The sequence below is a fragment of the Anguilla rostrata genome, chromosome 14 (assembly GCF_018555375.3).
Source record: "Anguilla rostrata isolate EN2019 chromosome 14, ASM1855537v3, whole genome shotgun sequence".
NCBI lineage: Eukaryota > Metazoa > Chordata > Actinopteri > Anguilliformes > Anguillidae > Anguilla > Anguilla rostrata.
In genome coordinates, this window is record NC_057946.1 from 12,800,871 (window position 1) to 12,818,151 (window position 17,281).

General features: G+C 40.3%; 1 protein-coding gene across 1 annotated transcript in view; it reads left to right on the forward strand.

The window, feature by feature from the left end:
* Window positions 1–405: 405 nt before the first annotated feature.
* The window catches only part of hapln1b (hyaluronan and proteoglycan link protein 1b), a 30,812-nt gene continuing 13,936 nt past the window's right edge, over window positions 406–17,281 (forward strand). Inside the window, exons 1-2 of the mRNA XM_064306853.1 lie at window positions 406–624; window positions 17,127–17,272. Of these exons, the coding sequence (XP_064162923.1) occupies window positions 17,158–17,272 (115 nt within the window). The 5' untranslated portion in view covers window positions 406–624; window positions 17,127–17,157. The remainder of the gene's footprint in view (window positions 625–17,126; window positions 17,273–17,281) is intronic.

Here is a 17,281-nt window from a genome sequence, read left to right on the forward strand (position 1 = left end):
CTCTCTCTCTCCCTCTCTCTCTCTCTCAACTTTCAATATCTATTTATAATAATAATAATTATAATAATAATAATAATAATAGGTTTTACAGATATCCTATTGCAATAAATCCCAATACAGTGATTGAATATATTTTTTATTTGATCATCTAGGTTTCTCTTGGGAAATGTGGAAAAAAAAAACAACAAAAAATACTAACAAACTAATAAATCAATCAATCAATCAATCAATAAATAAATAAACACCCTCTCCTGGCATCTACATTGTTGCATCCCACTACAGTGAATAAGGGTATATGTATAATCGTATCGCTTGTGTTGTGTTTTGTTAGGGTTTGACGGTTTATCAGAAACAGCCTCATCTGAAGTATGCTAAAAACTCCCCTTGGGAATTCATATGACTTTGTGTTTTGTTGAACTGCCGTACTTGTATCAGACGGGCGGGTTTGTGAGAGGTGCCTGTTTAGTCGGTAATTAGGAGCACTTGAAGACGTTTTTTGTGTAGTTGTTACTGCTTCGCTTATGACGTGGTTCCTCCTTTCGAGGTTCTGAGAAAGCGGACTCACTCTTTCTCAGGCAAGGACCCCTTTCAACCATTCTGCAACTGAACGCGCAACTTCACAAGGTGAGTGCAGCTTAACTTTCAACAGGGACTTGCTCTTGAAGTGTTCAACTTTCTTAAAGTGGGACCGCGTGTTTCTTAAAAATGCTGTAGAGGTTGAAAAATGATGCTGTTATATTACATAGATCTACAAAGGCGCACTGATGTATTTCAGGACTGGGTAACAAGTAAGGAAAAACACTTAACAATAGTTACTGAATGCAAAGGCTTAAAATTCGTGGCGACGCAAATGATGCTCGGATTTTGAGGTTATATGTTTTGTAGCTGACACTCCAAGATAGAGTTGGGTGGCACTGCTGTTACTGATGTTAGCTGTATTTGACTGTCATTATTATTATTATTATTATTATTATTATTATTATTATTATTATTATTATTATTATTATTATTATATGCTTGTTTGGTTGTGATTTCTTGTTGTTGTTGTCTTAACAGTGACGTTTAAATTCCATCAGTCCATTGTTAAATATTATGGTTGTCTATTGCTTTTCCCTTTGACAATCATAAATTGAACAATACATCTACATATAGTTTTTTCTATAATACAAAATATGCCGTGGCCTGGGAATAGGAATATGTTTTTGGACCGTTCTTCCAATATGATGTCAGAATTATAGCGGGACCAGGGAGACTTTGCCTGGAGCATGTAAAATGCAAGCGATACTAAACTGACAATTTGATATGCACATCCCCTCCAAAATTTCAGATTAAAGTGTCCTGTGAGGTTTTACAATTCTCAGTAGAGAACATTATATATAATTATATAATTCTTGAAAGGTTACGACTATTATATTAAACATTTCACAGTGTGGGTAAATTTACGACTTTGTGGACTTTCTCGGGAATCATTTTATTTATTTATTTTTCTGGATAGATGCTCGCTTTTGGAATAAACGTTCCTGCAATGTGCTTGCTTTTGCTTTAGTTTGCGGATGCTCCCATTCATGCAACTTTGAGGGAGCGGTTTCCCCAAAGGCAGTCGGGTTCAATAAATGAGTTAAATTAACGTGGCTAGTGTTTTCCCCCCAATTTGCCTCTGTTGATACTCGATGAATTATGAGACTGTGTGGCTCCACGAGAAACCAGCAAGTGCAGTCCACAATCTACTACGTGAAAAGACTTACTTATAGTAGCTACGTGCACGGTTACAGAATGTTCTTTTGGAGCAAATGGACTTGGAGTGCGTTAACATAAGGCCCACTTCTATACAGTTGAAAGCACACCGGAGGAAACAGCTGGCTAAACAAACATCGGGGGCAGTGCTGGTGTAATGGTATAAATTAATAAACGCTTCTTTATTGACTTCATGAATGGGGCGTTTTGTGGCGATACGTTAGTTTAGTTTGCCATCTACTGGTTTAAGCAGAATATAAACGTCCAAGTGAAGTGTCTGAGATGAAGTGTTTGAAAGACACTTCTCAGGTTGTGGCCTTTTATGGTGAAAAAATGTCGTTATGTTGACACGTAAGTGGGTTAAATGAGCATATAATTATGAGCTATGGCAGGTATTCGCTTCTCTAATGTAGTCCGTTAAGAATTGCATCACCATTGGGGAAGGCTTGCCGTGGATGTAAGCTTTTACGCATTACAAACTATTAAACGGTGTCATTTTCACAAAAGGAGAAAATGTGATCTCGTCTTAGCAATACATTTACCCACTTCGAGTGTTCTCAGAAGGGCAACCTAAGTTTCAGTTTAAGGGGGTCTCTCGCTGAATCTTCATTCATATCTGTAGTTTTATATTAATGATAAAATGCTATTTCTAAAACATTATTCTTTTGCAATTTTCTTTAAAAGTGTGTTGTCTAAACATTTAGGAACTAACAAAATTACAAGCAAACTCTTGGTCTTTGAATACACTGTTTCCATTTTCAGTATGACATGGTGTACACATACTCACAAGCAGTTTTTATCCACACTTTTTCCATTCACATTATAGCAGAAGTGTTTCCGTCTAAAATGTCACACAGGTTCCCTTTGTTGCAATTTAGCCTCTAAAACAATGACATACTTGACGATTTTAGGGTAAACTATAATCCCCCCACCCCAGCATATACAATGAGGTTCAGAATTACTGGCAAGCTTGATGTAAATGAGAAATAAATGACAGCTTAAAATAAACATTAGATAATAGCTATATTTTGTGCTCAAGTATATGGGAAAACTATAGTCAAATCCAGTTGCAATACTAAAAAAAAAAGAACATTGGTGTCAAAATGATTGAGAAGATTATTTAAAATTAAATTAAAGATAAATCTGTTATAAAATTCAACTTTAAATTAATCACAGACTTAAGGAACTGTGTTGTGGCACTTCACTTTCACATACTGTTTCATTACGATAGCAAAAAGAATATAAAATCCTTTTGTCATCAATTGCCATGGGGAAATGTTAGTCAGTAATCTGGAACATTTGCAAAAAGGCCAGGAAAAGGACACAAGTGTATGATATTTCTACACACACACAGAACATGGTGAAGAAGGCCAAGAAAAACCCAAGGATCACAGTTAAAGAATTACAGAGTTTAGTTGCATCTTGGGGACCCTACAGCTCAAATTCAGTCATAGGACACCTCCTTCATTCCAAACAGGCTCTATGGAAGGGTTGCATGAAGAATGCACTTACTGAGAGCAACCAACAATTTCAAGGGTCTGGACTTTCCCAGATATCATTGGAACTATGACTGGAATTGTGTGCTATGGTCAGATGAGACCAAAATTGAACTTTTTGGCAGTGCACACTGTTGGCATGTTTGGGATAAAAGAGGGGTGCATACGAGGAAATGCACCTCATACCTACCATCAGATATGCTGGTGACTCATTTATGCTTTGGGGCTGTTTCTCTGGAAACAATGTAGGTGCTCTTGTTAAGATCAATGGCACAATTTATTCAACCAACTACCAGGAAGATTTAGTCAAAAACCAGGTTGCATCTGCCAGGAGGCTATGACTTGGCCTTCGATGAACTTTCCAAGAAGGAAATTTCCCCCGAGCACACTTCAAAATCTGGTCTGAATTGAAGAGAGCGGTTCCTAAGTGCAAACCTAAGGATATCAAGGATCTTGAATGGTTTGACATGGAGGAATGGTTCAGCATCCCCAAATAATGTGTTCTCCAATATAGGAAAAGACCCAGTTTCTCTATCCTTGTCAGGGGAGGTGCACCAAGTACTAATCACAGGGTTGCCAATAATTTTGAAGTCTATTTTCTAAAGACATTTAAAAAAATGTTTATTGAATGTATTTATTTGGCATAAACTATGCCCCCTAGTGAAAATACCATCTGCTTTTAAGATTTCTTTTTACTGATTTCTCTTCATGTTTCTTTTCTTTATAGGAACCATTTTATCTCACCTATTGTCTATTGTATATATGTAGTTTTCAACATATCAATTCCAAACTGTCCTTTGGGTTAATCTAAGGTTTCTAAATAAGATCAGATTTTATTTCTATATCTGGATATCTGGAATATACAGAGACACTGACAGTTGGAAATCCTTGGCTCATATATTTACGTATGAAGATTGGCATATGCCTGTAGCACAGAATTCCGATTTCCCCAATTATTCATCATTACTAAGCGCCATGTGTGACGGGCTATTTGGACTGCTACCCTTTCACTTGATCTTTGCCTCATTGTTCATGCTTTTATTGAAGGGCCCAGGATTCTGGGAGATTGTCAGAGAATGAATGAATGAATCAATCATTGCATTTATATAGCACTTTTCCGAACGCTCAAAGTGCTTTACAGTGATGAGTGGGAACTCACTTCACCTACCACCAATGTGTAGCACCCACCTGGGCTGCCATTTTTGCGCCAAAACGCTCAGAACACATTAGCTAAGGTGGAGAGGGAGAGAACATTTTTTTAAGCCAATTAAATCAGGGGATGATTAGGTGGCAAGTTGGAGAGAGCCAGATTGGGAATTTAGCCAGGACACCAGGGAACCCCCTACTCTTTGTGACAAGTGTCATGGGATCTTTAATGACCACAGTGAGTCAGGACCTCGGTTTAACGTCTCATCCGAAAGACAGATGTTTGGCCTGCCCTCATTAATGGTATTTATTTGGATATTGGACTGTGTTTGATTCTGAAACCTTTGCTGAGTCTCCAAAACCCCAAGCCATTCATCAAAGATTTTATTTTTGGACATTCAAATTCTCTGACACCTATGTATGTTATTCCTTTGGTTTTACTTTTTGCCCTTACTACTTTAAAATGACAATCCACCTTCAGTGACTTACATGACGCGAAGATGCACGACACTGCAAGTTGCATCATCAACCATCTTTTTGCAGAGGCTTTAATTTCAGTGTGTTCTGAATTGAACAAACATATGCTTTAATACTGTGATGCTGGTGATCACAGCAGGCTGCTGTATTTTGAGGCAGTGTTCAAATCAAATGCGGGAGTGAGCTGGGCCTTTTGTCAACAAAGAACCCATCCAATATGCACCCCACCCAGGATTTCAACAAAACATTCGGCATAGCATGCAACAAAATGTTCTCAGTAAAATTAACTCTGACAGTGTTAACTCTAACAAAGCACATTTGGTCCCTGTTGGACACAGAATTGTACTTTTTTCCCCTTCATTTTACTTAGTTAGTCCAGAACCCTGACTCAAAACGCAAGGCGTTCAGTGTTAAAATAACTCTGATGGATTACATTTTATTTGTTCAGAGTCAAACTCTGTTAGAGTTAAATTAGCACTGAGTATTTCACATTGCTTGCTCCACATTCCTAGTACACTATCAGTCTAGTGAAAGGTGTAGCACAGCCTAATTGCCTTCTTGCCCTGCTCAGGTGGGGTGACAGCCTGGAGCCGTCCAATTGCACACAGTAATTTCAGAGGCGACCTCTGTCACACCCCCCCCCCCCCTTTTTTTGGTTTGTTTGCTTGTTTTCTAGAGATAAGTTTATTTTTTCAAGCAGGAAGTGTCTGTGAGGAATAGACAGTGTAATTGCTTTATTGCACATTCAGCCTGTGGTGGTCTATTGTATTTACGGCACGACCACATCTGTGTTCACATCCTTGTGAATTGAGATATGGTCGTAGATGGGAGTTTTTCTTTGTTATGTATTGTTCTTAAAAATCAGAGGTCAATGGTTCCCTAATCTTCCCTGATTTATAGACTGTTTTCCACTGTTTTCCAGGTGGAAAGGTGGGTGGGGGGGGGGTTAGGGGGGGGCTGGTTGATGCAGCTGTCAAAGTGTTGAGGAATGCAATTATTTTATAGTGTACAACTTTGTTTCAATTTAAATGCCAGACATCATTGGTTAACATTCCCAAATATGGTATTCGCCTTCAGATACAGCTAAACTTTCCACATTTTTCAGTCTATAACAATAGCGTTTTAATTTGAAAGGGGATTTACCAAGCAAAGACTTGTAGCCCAGGAACTACAGAAGAAAATTAAAACTCTGGCACATTTTCATAAATGTAATTAATGTACATTGCCGCTGTCAAGTTAACTAATAAATGAACAAATCCACATTATTTTTATCCACTAAGAATATGGCATGTATTGTGTCACTTACAGTTGACGATGACGTGTTCACAGTTCTGGGCATATGACATTTGAACCTCTCATGGATCTTTAAGGATCACTGAGGCTTCGGGGCCTCCTGGTTGCCCTGTCCTGCTAAAGCACTGACCCTTGGTGCAGTGATGCACCCCATAGTGCAGAGTTAAGTCTATATGGCTATACTATTGCCTGGGAGGGAGGGATTCTGTCAAAAGTTTACGCCTTCCTCATCATCAAAAGGGACTCTTCTCATTTGTTTGGGTGCCTGTGGTCAGCCTGCACCAGCTGAATATGGAATTTGGCCTTTCAGACGATACCTTGCTTGTCTGCTCTGTCCTAAGCTGTTGCAGCCATGGGGCGCATCTATAAAACAAAACGGGGCATTCCAAATGTTAAAAAAAACTGACAACAATGGGAAAAAATAAATGGGAATGCAATGTTCTCACACATCAGTATGAATCCCACTGGAGATTTTAAAGGAGCCAGAATGATTCTCTTTAGTCTAATTTCCAGTCCAAATTGGACAGAGGTTGAGAAGATTTTGGCAGATGTGGAGAAGTTATTCAGCTCTGTATAAACCTTAAGAGCTGAACGAGAATAACCTGAAAAAGATTACTCTCCAAAGTGAGATTTTGCCCTTTTCTCCACAGTTTCTGGAGTGAGGAAGTCATTACCTTTTTTGATTCTTTTTTCAGGCAAAACACTTTTGCCAAAATGTGCTGGAATGTACTCAAGTTTTTTTTTTTTTTGACAGAATGGAAAAAAACTGTTGTAAATCTGTTCTGTAAGGCTAGCGACAATACGGTTCTAATCAGGGAGTCTGAAGTTACCTTGAGAGACTTGGAGAAGTGGGGGTGTGGTGAGAGGGAGGGTGTGTGTGCTAGTGCTGGAGCTGGAGGGAGGTGTGGAGGGGAGGGGATAGGAGGGAAGTGGTGTGGGAGAGGCTTGGTACCCAGGCAGGTAGCCAGTCAAAACCACCGTGATTATGGAATGATGAGTTCAGTGTACATGGCCGCAGTCCACACTGAGAGCTCTTTGTCTGTGCCAAGGTGGAGCATGAGTGATGCTGAAGACCACAGCATCTCTCTAAATGAAATCCTGTGTGGGTGGACTGAAGTGAACCCTCTCTTTTTACCACGTGGAAAAAATATCCTATGAGCTCTAAGCCCAAATAAAAAGCAAAAGAAGCAAAAGTTTTATTATAAGCAGCAACTGTGCCTAGTCTGCAAATCTGTCCACATCAAATGACCCCCATACATAGTGAACACTGTATACGCTGCTTCCCTAAATGGAGGCTTTACCTTTGCGACAGCTCTAAATGCTGGCTTATCACTTATGTCTCCATTCACACAAATAAGCCTTTTACTCACATCTGTGTGTGAAAATGTTCTTGTATTAAAAGCACGTTTATTACTGTAACTATCCTGATAAAGTGCTAAATTTGTTAATGTGTGATCATGCTGACCAAAACCAAATGGTATGAACTAACTGAGATTGATCAAGGCTGAAAAACAGAAGCAGTAAAATACAAGAGATTATTGGCCCTTTCATTTTTTAAATATTATTTTTCAGTAATGAATAATCTTTCAACCACATGCATCAACACTGTAATCAGCTGATTCTAGTGTCAATTCAAAAGGGTATCAGATTGTTGGCAGTCAAATCAGTTTTCAGAGATGCACTCTCAGCTGGTACTCAGAGGTGGTGAGTGACTCAGCAGAAATGCTAATGTTGCTATACTTAGTGTCAGGGTTTCGGGGAGTTGGACCCAGGCGCAGAGTGAAAATACGGAAGACTCAAAAGGAAAGTTTTTAAGCAAAGACTTTGCTTACAAATGCAACACAAACAGAGAACAAAACAAAAGTCCACGAGGGGCAATACCAAAAGGAAACTCAAAAACCAGAAAACACGCAATGGAACTTAAAACACTCAAAACAAGCAGAGAACTTGAAACACTAGAAAATTCAGAAACGTAGCAGATACGGGGAACAGAAACAGTACGGGCAGAACACAGGCGGGCAGAGCACAGGCAGGCGGAACACAAGGAACCAGCACCCGAGTCAGGCAAACAAAGGACTTAAATAGACAGGGGCTAACAAGACACAGGAGGACACAATGCACAATTAACCCAGAGGGGGAAGGGATAATGAGACACAGACAAAAACAATTACAGAATAAATGAACACAATAATACACACAGGGGAAAGCAATGAGGGGAACGAACTGAAATACAAAACTGAGAAGTGCCGCCATCTGGCGGCCCAAAAAAGGAAAAACAGAAACAGAAAAGAGCATAATCCTGACACTTAGAGATGGTAAGCATGGGGTGTATGCCAGTATCCATCTTAGTTTCTTTAAAAATATATATATATATTCTTCTTTATTTAAAACCTTTCTGAAATTTTGCCCCAGTGTGGGACTGAACATGTCCAGTTCACACCCTAATTTTGAATGTCCATTTACCTGCAACCACAGCTGAATTCATACGTGGACCTCAGGTTCAAGGTGCAGACATCCACCGTTCTTCTCCGAACCATGTGGTGTTGCTCGCTGCGTCTTTACACTCCACAGACAACAGCTTGCACAGAGCAGAGTCTGAGGAAGACCTTTCATATGCAGCCTTCACTTGCAGGCCACAGGTGCCTGACTGACCAGCAAGGGTTGCTAGTGAGAGATGAAATGCAGACCCTAACCAACTAAACCCTTCTTTAGCCTGGGCCACACTATTGCCATCACACTATTGGAGCACCTGGTCACAGTGGGTACTGGCACAGGCTGGATTCAATCAGAGACTGTGGGGTTTATCCTTGCACCACAGTGACCACAGCGTGGTGCCGTAACCGAATGAGCCACCCTGCAGCATAACCATCTTAGTTTCCTATGCAATGTTTAGGCCACATGCCCATTTCTGAAATGGGAAGACTGTAGGACCGATTCATAAATTCACAAGATTTAACGCATGGATAAAATCACGTGAAGTAAAATAAAGCCATGCTTACATTTTATACTCACAGTTCTAAAGAAAAGTAGTTTTCTCATGCTAATGGAAGTTTATACAGTGTACAATGTAATTGTGTGTAAATGTATTGCCTAAGCTGTCAACCACACACACGCACACACATGAACACACACACACTCTTTGTCATCTGTTTTTCTTTCAATGTATATATAATTACGACACATATGTCACGGAATCCACAAAGTACCTTCATCCGGCAGCCGCCCTATAGTGGCTGTAATGGGCTTTTATGTGCAGCTGATGGAAAAGCTTTGACATTTACTCCAAAGATGTGGTCCTCTACGTAAACACACAGAGTGGACTCGTCTCGTGTTTTAGCCTGAAACCGTGGCCCGGTGGGAGGGGGACACTCTGGACCTAATGCAGTACAAGGACGCGGGCGAGGAACTGCAGCCGATGGAGCTGACCTGACGCAGATCAAAGCGCCGTCTTGGTACGCGGCTCTTAGAGCTGCTCTGGCACACTTTATGATTACACATTCCCCTGTTTCTCAAAATAACCCTACCAACATAAGCCCAGATCCTGCTCCTTTTAAAGACAACAGTGCTTTGGTGTTAGCAAGGTCCATGCTGCACGTGCTGGTGCCAGACAGAAAGACTTCAAACCTAGCAGTTACTCTATTGAAGAAGAATTTTGTATTTTTAAAAGTAATTGCATTGAAACAAACACCTCTGTTGTCTGTTTTAAATGTGTGAATATTGCCCTGGTTATTAAATTGTCTAGTGGCCAATTATGTAAGGTATACAAGTTATAACAGTGGTCATTAGAAGATCAGTCTGAACTCGCCTTCTGAATGGCCGATATTTTAAACAGCAAAACAAAAACTCTTATTCTACTAGCACCTCACAAGTCATAAGGAATGATAACTATTCAACTTCAGATGTATGGCCTCATTTGCAAGGAATTTCATCACTTTTTTGTGCCACATTAATGTTGAAAGAGGAAGGTAATGACCAGTCAGAGGCCATCTCGACATCAAACATGGCCTTTGGGAGAGAAGATATTCTTTTTCTCTCTGTATTGACATTGGCAACTTTGGGTTGATTAAAGCTTGTCACTCACTCTGTGTGTTTCAGTCACTGGCTATTATCAACTGAAGAAAAAGAGTCTGTTCTCTGAACTGGATAGCCCATTTGAAGTGAGCAAACATCCTCTTTATCTGCAGAAGCTGTTGAGAAGCACAAGGGCTGGTTGCTTCCGCCATAAAATACTGCCATAAATCCACACCTTAAGATTAGATTAATTGGTTGCTGTTGGAGGAATGTGAATGACCATAGAATTAATTCATCCATTCCAGATCCTAAAGCAACTAGTTCACAGCCAGGCTAAGGGCTATGTTTGCTCCAAGGCCAGCTTACATATTAGCAAAGATTTAGAAGTGAATCACTTCACAATTTCTAGGACAGTGTCTGTAGTAGCGTTAACAAAATTGAACCTGTATAATGTTAATGGAAAAATCCTTACCCAGTATGGAAGTAAGAATATTAAGAGCCCCATTGGTGTAGAGATAAGATACTTCCTCTAGGACTTTTAATAGCTTTAGGAAGCAGATAAATTATCTGTGCTGTACATGAATCCTGAAGAGGGCCAGTTCAACATCAAGGGATGGTGGATTTTTAGAAGCCTAACTGTAAATGGCCTGTTGCTCTTACTCATTGTTACTGGACATATGTAACTTCTGTTTGAGATTTCCTGGTAGGTAGAAATCAGACAGAAAGCATTCAGACAGAAATCTCCATAGACCTGGTTAATCCTGATGAAGAGAGCTGTGTGCAGATGTGGATCACACCATTGAGCATAGCGGAAAGCTACTGCGATGTTGTTCATACATTCCTAAGCCCAAACACCACAGGTGTTGACTGCCTGACATGGCCCCACTTGAAAGACACGTGTCTCCATAAAGCAGGCCTGCTGCCTTGGTGAGCCGCTTCTGCCGTCACCTTGGCCATCAACAGTAAAGAGTAACCATGGATGTCCATCATTTGTGTCTATCCCAGGGGGCTTTGCGTGCAAAGAATCTGAGCGCACTGATTTGATTTTACTGCATACTCCCACTGAGACTATTACCCCCTGTTGCACATATTATAAGGCAATGCCACTGTGATAAAACGTTTAGCTGGTCTGCTGTTGACAGACACAAGGCAGTATCCTGTCAGTGCCGTATGGAATGTGGACACAGAACGGTGTGAGAGGAATCTAGCCCCATTTGACTTGTTTGCTTACCGCAGCCTGGCATTGTTTCATGGCAGCAAATTATTCTTTATTGCTGTTCTTATTTGTTCCTGGTGTGAAAGACTGAGAGTGTTGCTGTTTACAACTGTTACACACCCTGTTCTTACTTGTATCAGTCTACCTGAAAGGCTGTATTTGCTCTTCAAGTTTTGCTTTAGTTACCATAACTGTACTAAGAGGGAATTCTTTATGATTTAATGTTACATATCCAGCTTATTTTTATATCAAAACCAGAATATACACGCGGAGTGGTACCAACAGTGAAGGTCATTGTTGAATCAAAGCTCAATTTTTCTCCATTATGCTCTCAAAATTACACTTCACAGAGTCCTATGGTGAAAAGTGCATGCTGGGAGTTTGTTCTGCAAATTCACTTCTGAATGAGTTATGTTCAAGATTTCTTTCATCCATTTGCAGTATTAAAACCATATAAACTGGCTAATTTAATGTTTATAGTTAACAGGCAATGACATGAATGTACAGTAAGTAATAAAAATGTCTATAAACTCTTTCTTTTTATCATTTTACTGATTTTCCAAATACCATGTCCGATACATATAATAATGGCCCCCTATAACATTTCCAAATGTTTCAAACGCTGTCTGAAACCAATTACAAAATAACTGTAGCGAATGCTTTATGTCTTGGTTATATTTCTTGGCTGGAACTATATTGACATAATATATTGTACTGCATTGACCTAAGTTGAAAAAATAATAACTAAAATGTGTTTGTCACGTCTTCAGTTGAAGAAAAGCTTGCAACAGTACATTCTTTCTTAAAGGAGGAGTAATGGTGAAACAGTGCTCTGCCAATTGAATACCCATCCAAAAACAACATAAGGGTTTCAGCAGCACAACGTGTGGATTGTTCTCATGTTACAAAAAAAGATCACAGGATTTTAAAGAAAAATAGGATCGTGTGCCTAGCCATGTCAAACTGAAGGCTCATATCCAGTACTGGGTAAAAGGCAGACTGTGGTCTCCTTGCCCACCCTGGCTAAACTACAGCCCTCTGACACTCCAGACTGGCACGTTTGGCAGAGAGATGAATGCCCACTATACTGTACATAGTTTGAGTGCACTGGTGTTAGCACACACTGGTTGTGGTATTGTGTACTATTTCAGCCATACACAATATTGGACTTCATATTATTTTACAAGAGGTATCTTGAGAATACATTGTAATCTAACTCATGGCAACTTTGGGGAAATTGAGACTATGACGGCTAAAGAAACCTGTGTATATTGTTTTATTGTCTTGTGTCCTAAGATGTTATCATTAGTGATTCAAAATTATTAACAGTTATTGTTTATTTTAGTTTTGATGTCATGCACTATATTCTTGCTACAGGCCAATGTGGTGGTACATTGTTGGTATATGCAATTAAATTTGTTTTGAAGAACAGTATGATTTGATCATGTTTGTATCCCGCTAACATAAATAAGTTGTGCTTAAGTATTTTTTATGTGAAATAATGACAAGTCTTAGTCTTACATGAATACTGCTATATCATATTGGGTTGACTTATAAATAGCTTAGTTCTCAATTCCTAAACTTTAAAATATGTTTCAATTATTAAACCTGCAGTGATGTGTCTTTTTAAACATGTGTGTGCCTGTGTGTGTATGTGAGTGAGAGAGAGAGAGAGAGAGCAAGAGAGCTTATGTGTGTGTGTGTGTCCCTTCTGTATCCAGTGTATCCAGTGTTCACATAGAGATATCCACTGACTTAATTTGTTATCGCAGGACTTTTAGTGTTACATAGAACAGATGAATTGTACTCGACAGATGTTTTCTTGACAAAATATACTATTTACTCATCATGTCAGTAGACAGGCAAAACGATTTCGACCTACAACCTTCATTGTTGTCTGTGCTATTGGATGTACAAATCCCTCAAATTGACATCGCTTAATGCAATTTTGGTGTATGCAGTTGCCAAAGGGAATCTCCATTATGACAACATCACTATGTAAGCACTGTAGAATCAGTTAGCTGTAAGGGTCACAAAACAGAAAATATGCAATTGTAACATGTAAATACACTATCTATATCAAACTATATCAAAGAACAAAGAATTTATGTATCCAAAAAGACTCCCTAGGTCTGTTCTGCACACTGCATTTGCCACAAGTTATGCCACCAACATCAGCGAAGTTTGGCATGTTATACCAGCTGTCATAACTAACAAGTTAAGTCAAACAAGTCTTTAAGATGGTAAGTTTCCCTGATCGCCTGTCCGTACAGCCGGCTGTCAGAGGAGAGAGAGGGAGGAATGCCGTAGTGGGATATACAACACATTAATTCAGAAATAATAACTAATGCAAAAAAAATATTGGCCACGAAAATGAGTTCAAGCTCACATGTCAAGAGCAGAATAGCCATCATGCTATTTAATATCTTTAAAAAAAAAAACTGACAGAAGAATTCAGCCTCTTGTGCAATTATGGCTTAACTCCACTGTCCTAAAGCCAGGCTAGCACCAGCTGGGACCAAAATTAAACAGAATATTCCCGGAGAGTCCCAGGACATGGTGGGTGGGGGAAGTGCAGGGCCTGTGAAATTGCTTCTTGCAAAATGTTTGGAGGCCGCTTGAAGGAGTTTGCTGGAAATCACATCCTCTGCCCCCCACCCCAAATTGTTTCATCACTGTGGCAAATATTTTGCAATATACATTTAAATATTGTTCAATGTGAATTAAAATGTTAATTCTAAGGATTTTAATTTTTTTAAATTTCACAAATAAGTCATTGATGATGTTTTTGGTATGCGTCATGGATTATATTTCTAATTAATATACTCTATATATTTTTTGTTGGGGGAAGGGACAGTTGACCTACTAGACAGAATAGGATAGATAATAACAGATGATACTTTATTGTGGGATACATTCCCATCAGAAGGATAGTAAGCAGATGGGGGATAGGAGAAACTTGTGGATAATACAATAAGCTTTGTGTAAGCGTTTCCTGATCAGCAAAGAGGCACATATTTGGGACAGCCCCCAGACAACCTTCATGATGCGCGTAAGCTAGCCTCTTTTCCTTCAGTACAATGACACTGAGCCAGGGAACAGTCATGCACCAAGAAAAATTATACACCACGTGGACCTGCCAAGAGCAGACTGCCTTGTAATGACTTGCAGCCTCACTTTTTGGTAGCAATAGCATACAGATTGTTTATTGACATGGCCACATAATAATAATCTGGCCATTAAATAACCTATAGGCCCACTTATTACAGCAAATATTAAATACTGTAATAACCTAGCAAAACGCATTTATGTTCTGTATGAACTAGCAAGACAACTTATAACACCATGTTATAGCCCACAACCCAGCCTATCACAGTATCATGTTATAACCCATAAGCAGCTTTTCAGAGCACCATTTATTGTTATGACATATGATTTATATACTAATCATCAGGTCAGTTTATCACGGCACTGTGTAATAAACTAGACACCAGCTTGTTTTAGCACCATACACTGTAATAGTAGTTTGCGGTATGTACTGTATTAACTAGCAAACATACTTATCATATTGCAGTGTAATGACATAAACCTACAGACCATCTTGTTATTGAAAAAAATGCTATATTATCCTAAAAATGAATTTATTTAAAAAAAAAGAATGCACTGTTAACCTGAAGCTCATTTTATCACAGCACAAATTCATGTTCTACAGACAGGCCTATTACAGGACCACTCAAATAAACCATGGGCTAATTTATCATTGCACCGTGTAACACACACACACACACACACACAGATTATCACGGGCACATGTGCACATAGTTACAGCATATCTTTGCTGACATTGATGTCCCTTTTAGGGAGCTGACGTGTACATTCCCAGACATCTGGACTAAGCTAAAAGCCTGCGATTGACATGATGTTTACTCTGGTTACTCTTTGACTCTGAAATACTGCTCTCCAATGATGATTACTTGGCATCATTTATAAACACTAATTACGAGTGAGAATTAGCAGCTCTCTGTTTTTTTTAAAGTTACTTCCAGGGATAAAAAAACAAAATGATCGATAGATTATTTTTTCCAACAACTAGAAACCAAAAAACCCCACCCTCAACCCCCCTTGTCCAAGAGTAGACAAACATTGTTTCTCTCAGCCATACGTACATCCAGTCTTACCAGAAAAAGAAAGCACAACAAAACAGTAGAAATTTTGATAAATTACGTAAGGTTTTTTTTTTTTTTTGTTTTCTCTAGAAAGAAGTCCTGTTGGTTATAGCTGATGATTTTTTCGGACAAAGAAGGGGGGAGAGTGAAGTTCCCCAGCTATAAAAACTCTTGTCGTAATAAAGCTCGGAGGGCTGGTTTAACAGTGCAGATCTACACAGTGTCCTCCCTCTCCTGCCTGATGTTGCGTGTCCCTGCACTGATGAAGGGCTGAAGCTCTGCATCGGCCCTGCTGCAGAGAGAAACTCAGTTTTGTTTCGTTTTCTTTTGTCTTGTGCTCTCTTTTTCTCACTCGCTCGTCCTCCTCCTGCAGACATCGCACTTCTCAAGGAAATTCCGTTCGTGATGCTGGCAACTCTCCCCCAGGATAGAGAACGTTTGCTAGCCCTGTCCTTTTCTTATCGGCGTCAGATCCCCGTTTCCTAATTACTATTTTCGGACTGGTGGGTTTGAGGGCAGTGTGTGTGTGTGTGTGTGTGTGTGTGTGTGGGTATTCGGGGGGTGGGGGGTGTGTGCGGGTTTTTGGTGTGGGGGGCAGGAGGGGGGTGCGAGGGGGCTCCTCTGCAGCGCACTGCTGTTCTGCTGACTGCAGAAGCGCTACCTGGCACAGAGCGTGGGTGCGTCAGCATTCTGGGTAGAAATGAATGAAAAATCAATGGGCATGACTGCAGAGCGAGCCCACACAACTGTAACCTAGTTTGCGCACGGCTCTCCGCACGCCCCGAGCAGGTGCATGTGCTCTTTAAGATGGTAAGTTTCCCCAGTCGCCTGCCCGCACAGCCTGCTGTCAGAGGAGAGAGAGGGAGGAATGCCGTAGTGGGATATGCAGCACCAGATGTGGGATTCTGAAAGTTTTCTTCAGGTTTCGCAAATTCGTCTTTGTGAGGACGAGCAAGTTATTGTAAGTTGCTCCGTGAAGCAGTTCTTTTTCATTGTTCTTTTGGGTGATATATTGCATGCTGCATTGAGCATTAAATGCACAATTCATTACCGGAAGAGCTGCCTGAGTAATGTGTGTGTGTGTTTCTGTACTTTAGGGCTGTGATATAACTCATAGATTTTATTCTTACAGGAACAGTGTAGTGCCGGCGTAAGTGTGTTGTGCTATTCTCGGCAGTGCTCATTCTTTACTGCTCCATTTATTTTGCCACTGATGACATTGAAGGACAGGGCGAGGAACTGCGTCTCTGTCGCGCAGGGGGACAGCTGCATGAAAAGCACTCAGATTGCTTTAGGATGCATGCCCTTCATGTGCCCCCCCCTTCCCCTCCCCCCAGGGGGTTAGAGCACCTCTCTGCACATTTAGCACAGAGCTGTCCGTGCCAATGCTCGGGCAGGGGGAGGGGGGCTCCGGGACACTTTTAACCTAATACAATTGAAAAGAAGTGACTTTTCTTGTAGTTTTAAACTTTTTGGTATTCTTTGCCATCTTTCTGCTGTAGAAAGGATGCGATCCTGTGATCAAAGTTTTGTGCATCGCCCATCTGCGAAACAGACCATCCCCTGTTTCTCACCCTCCTTTTGCAGTGAAGAAGCCCCCCCTCTTGGTGCTGCAAAGATGAGCTCCCTACTTCTCTCCAGCTTTCTCCTCGGCTTCATCTCCCTGTGCCTGGCCGACAGCTTTGAGCACGCCTACAGCGACCTGGAGCACTACAGGACCATCTACATCTCAGGTAGGAGGA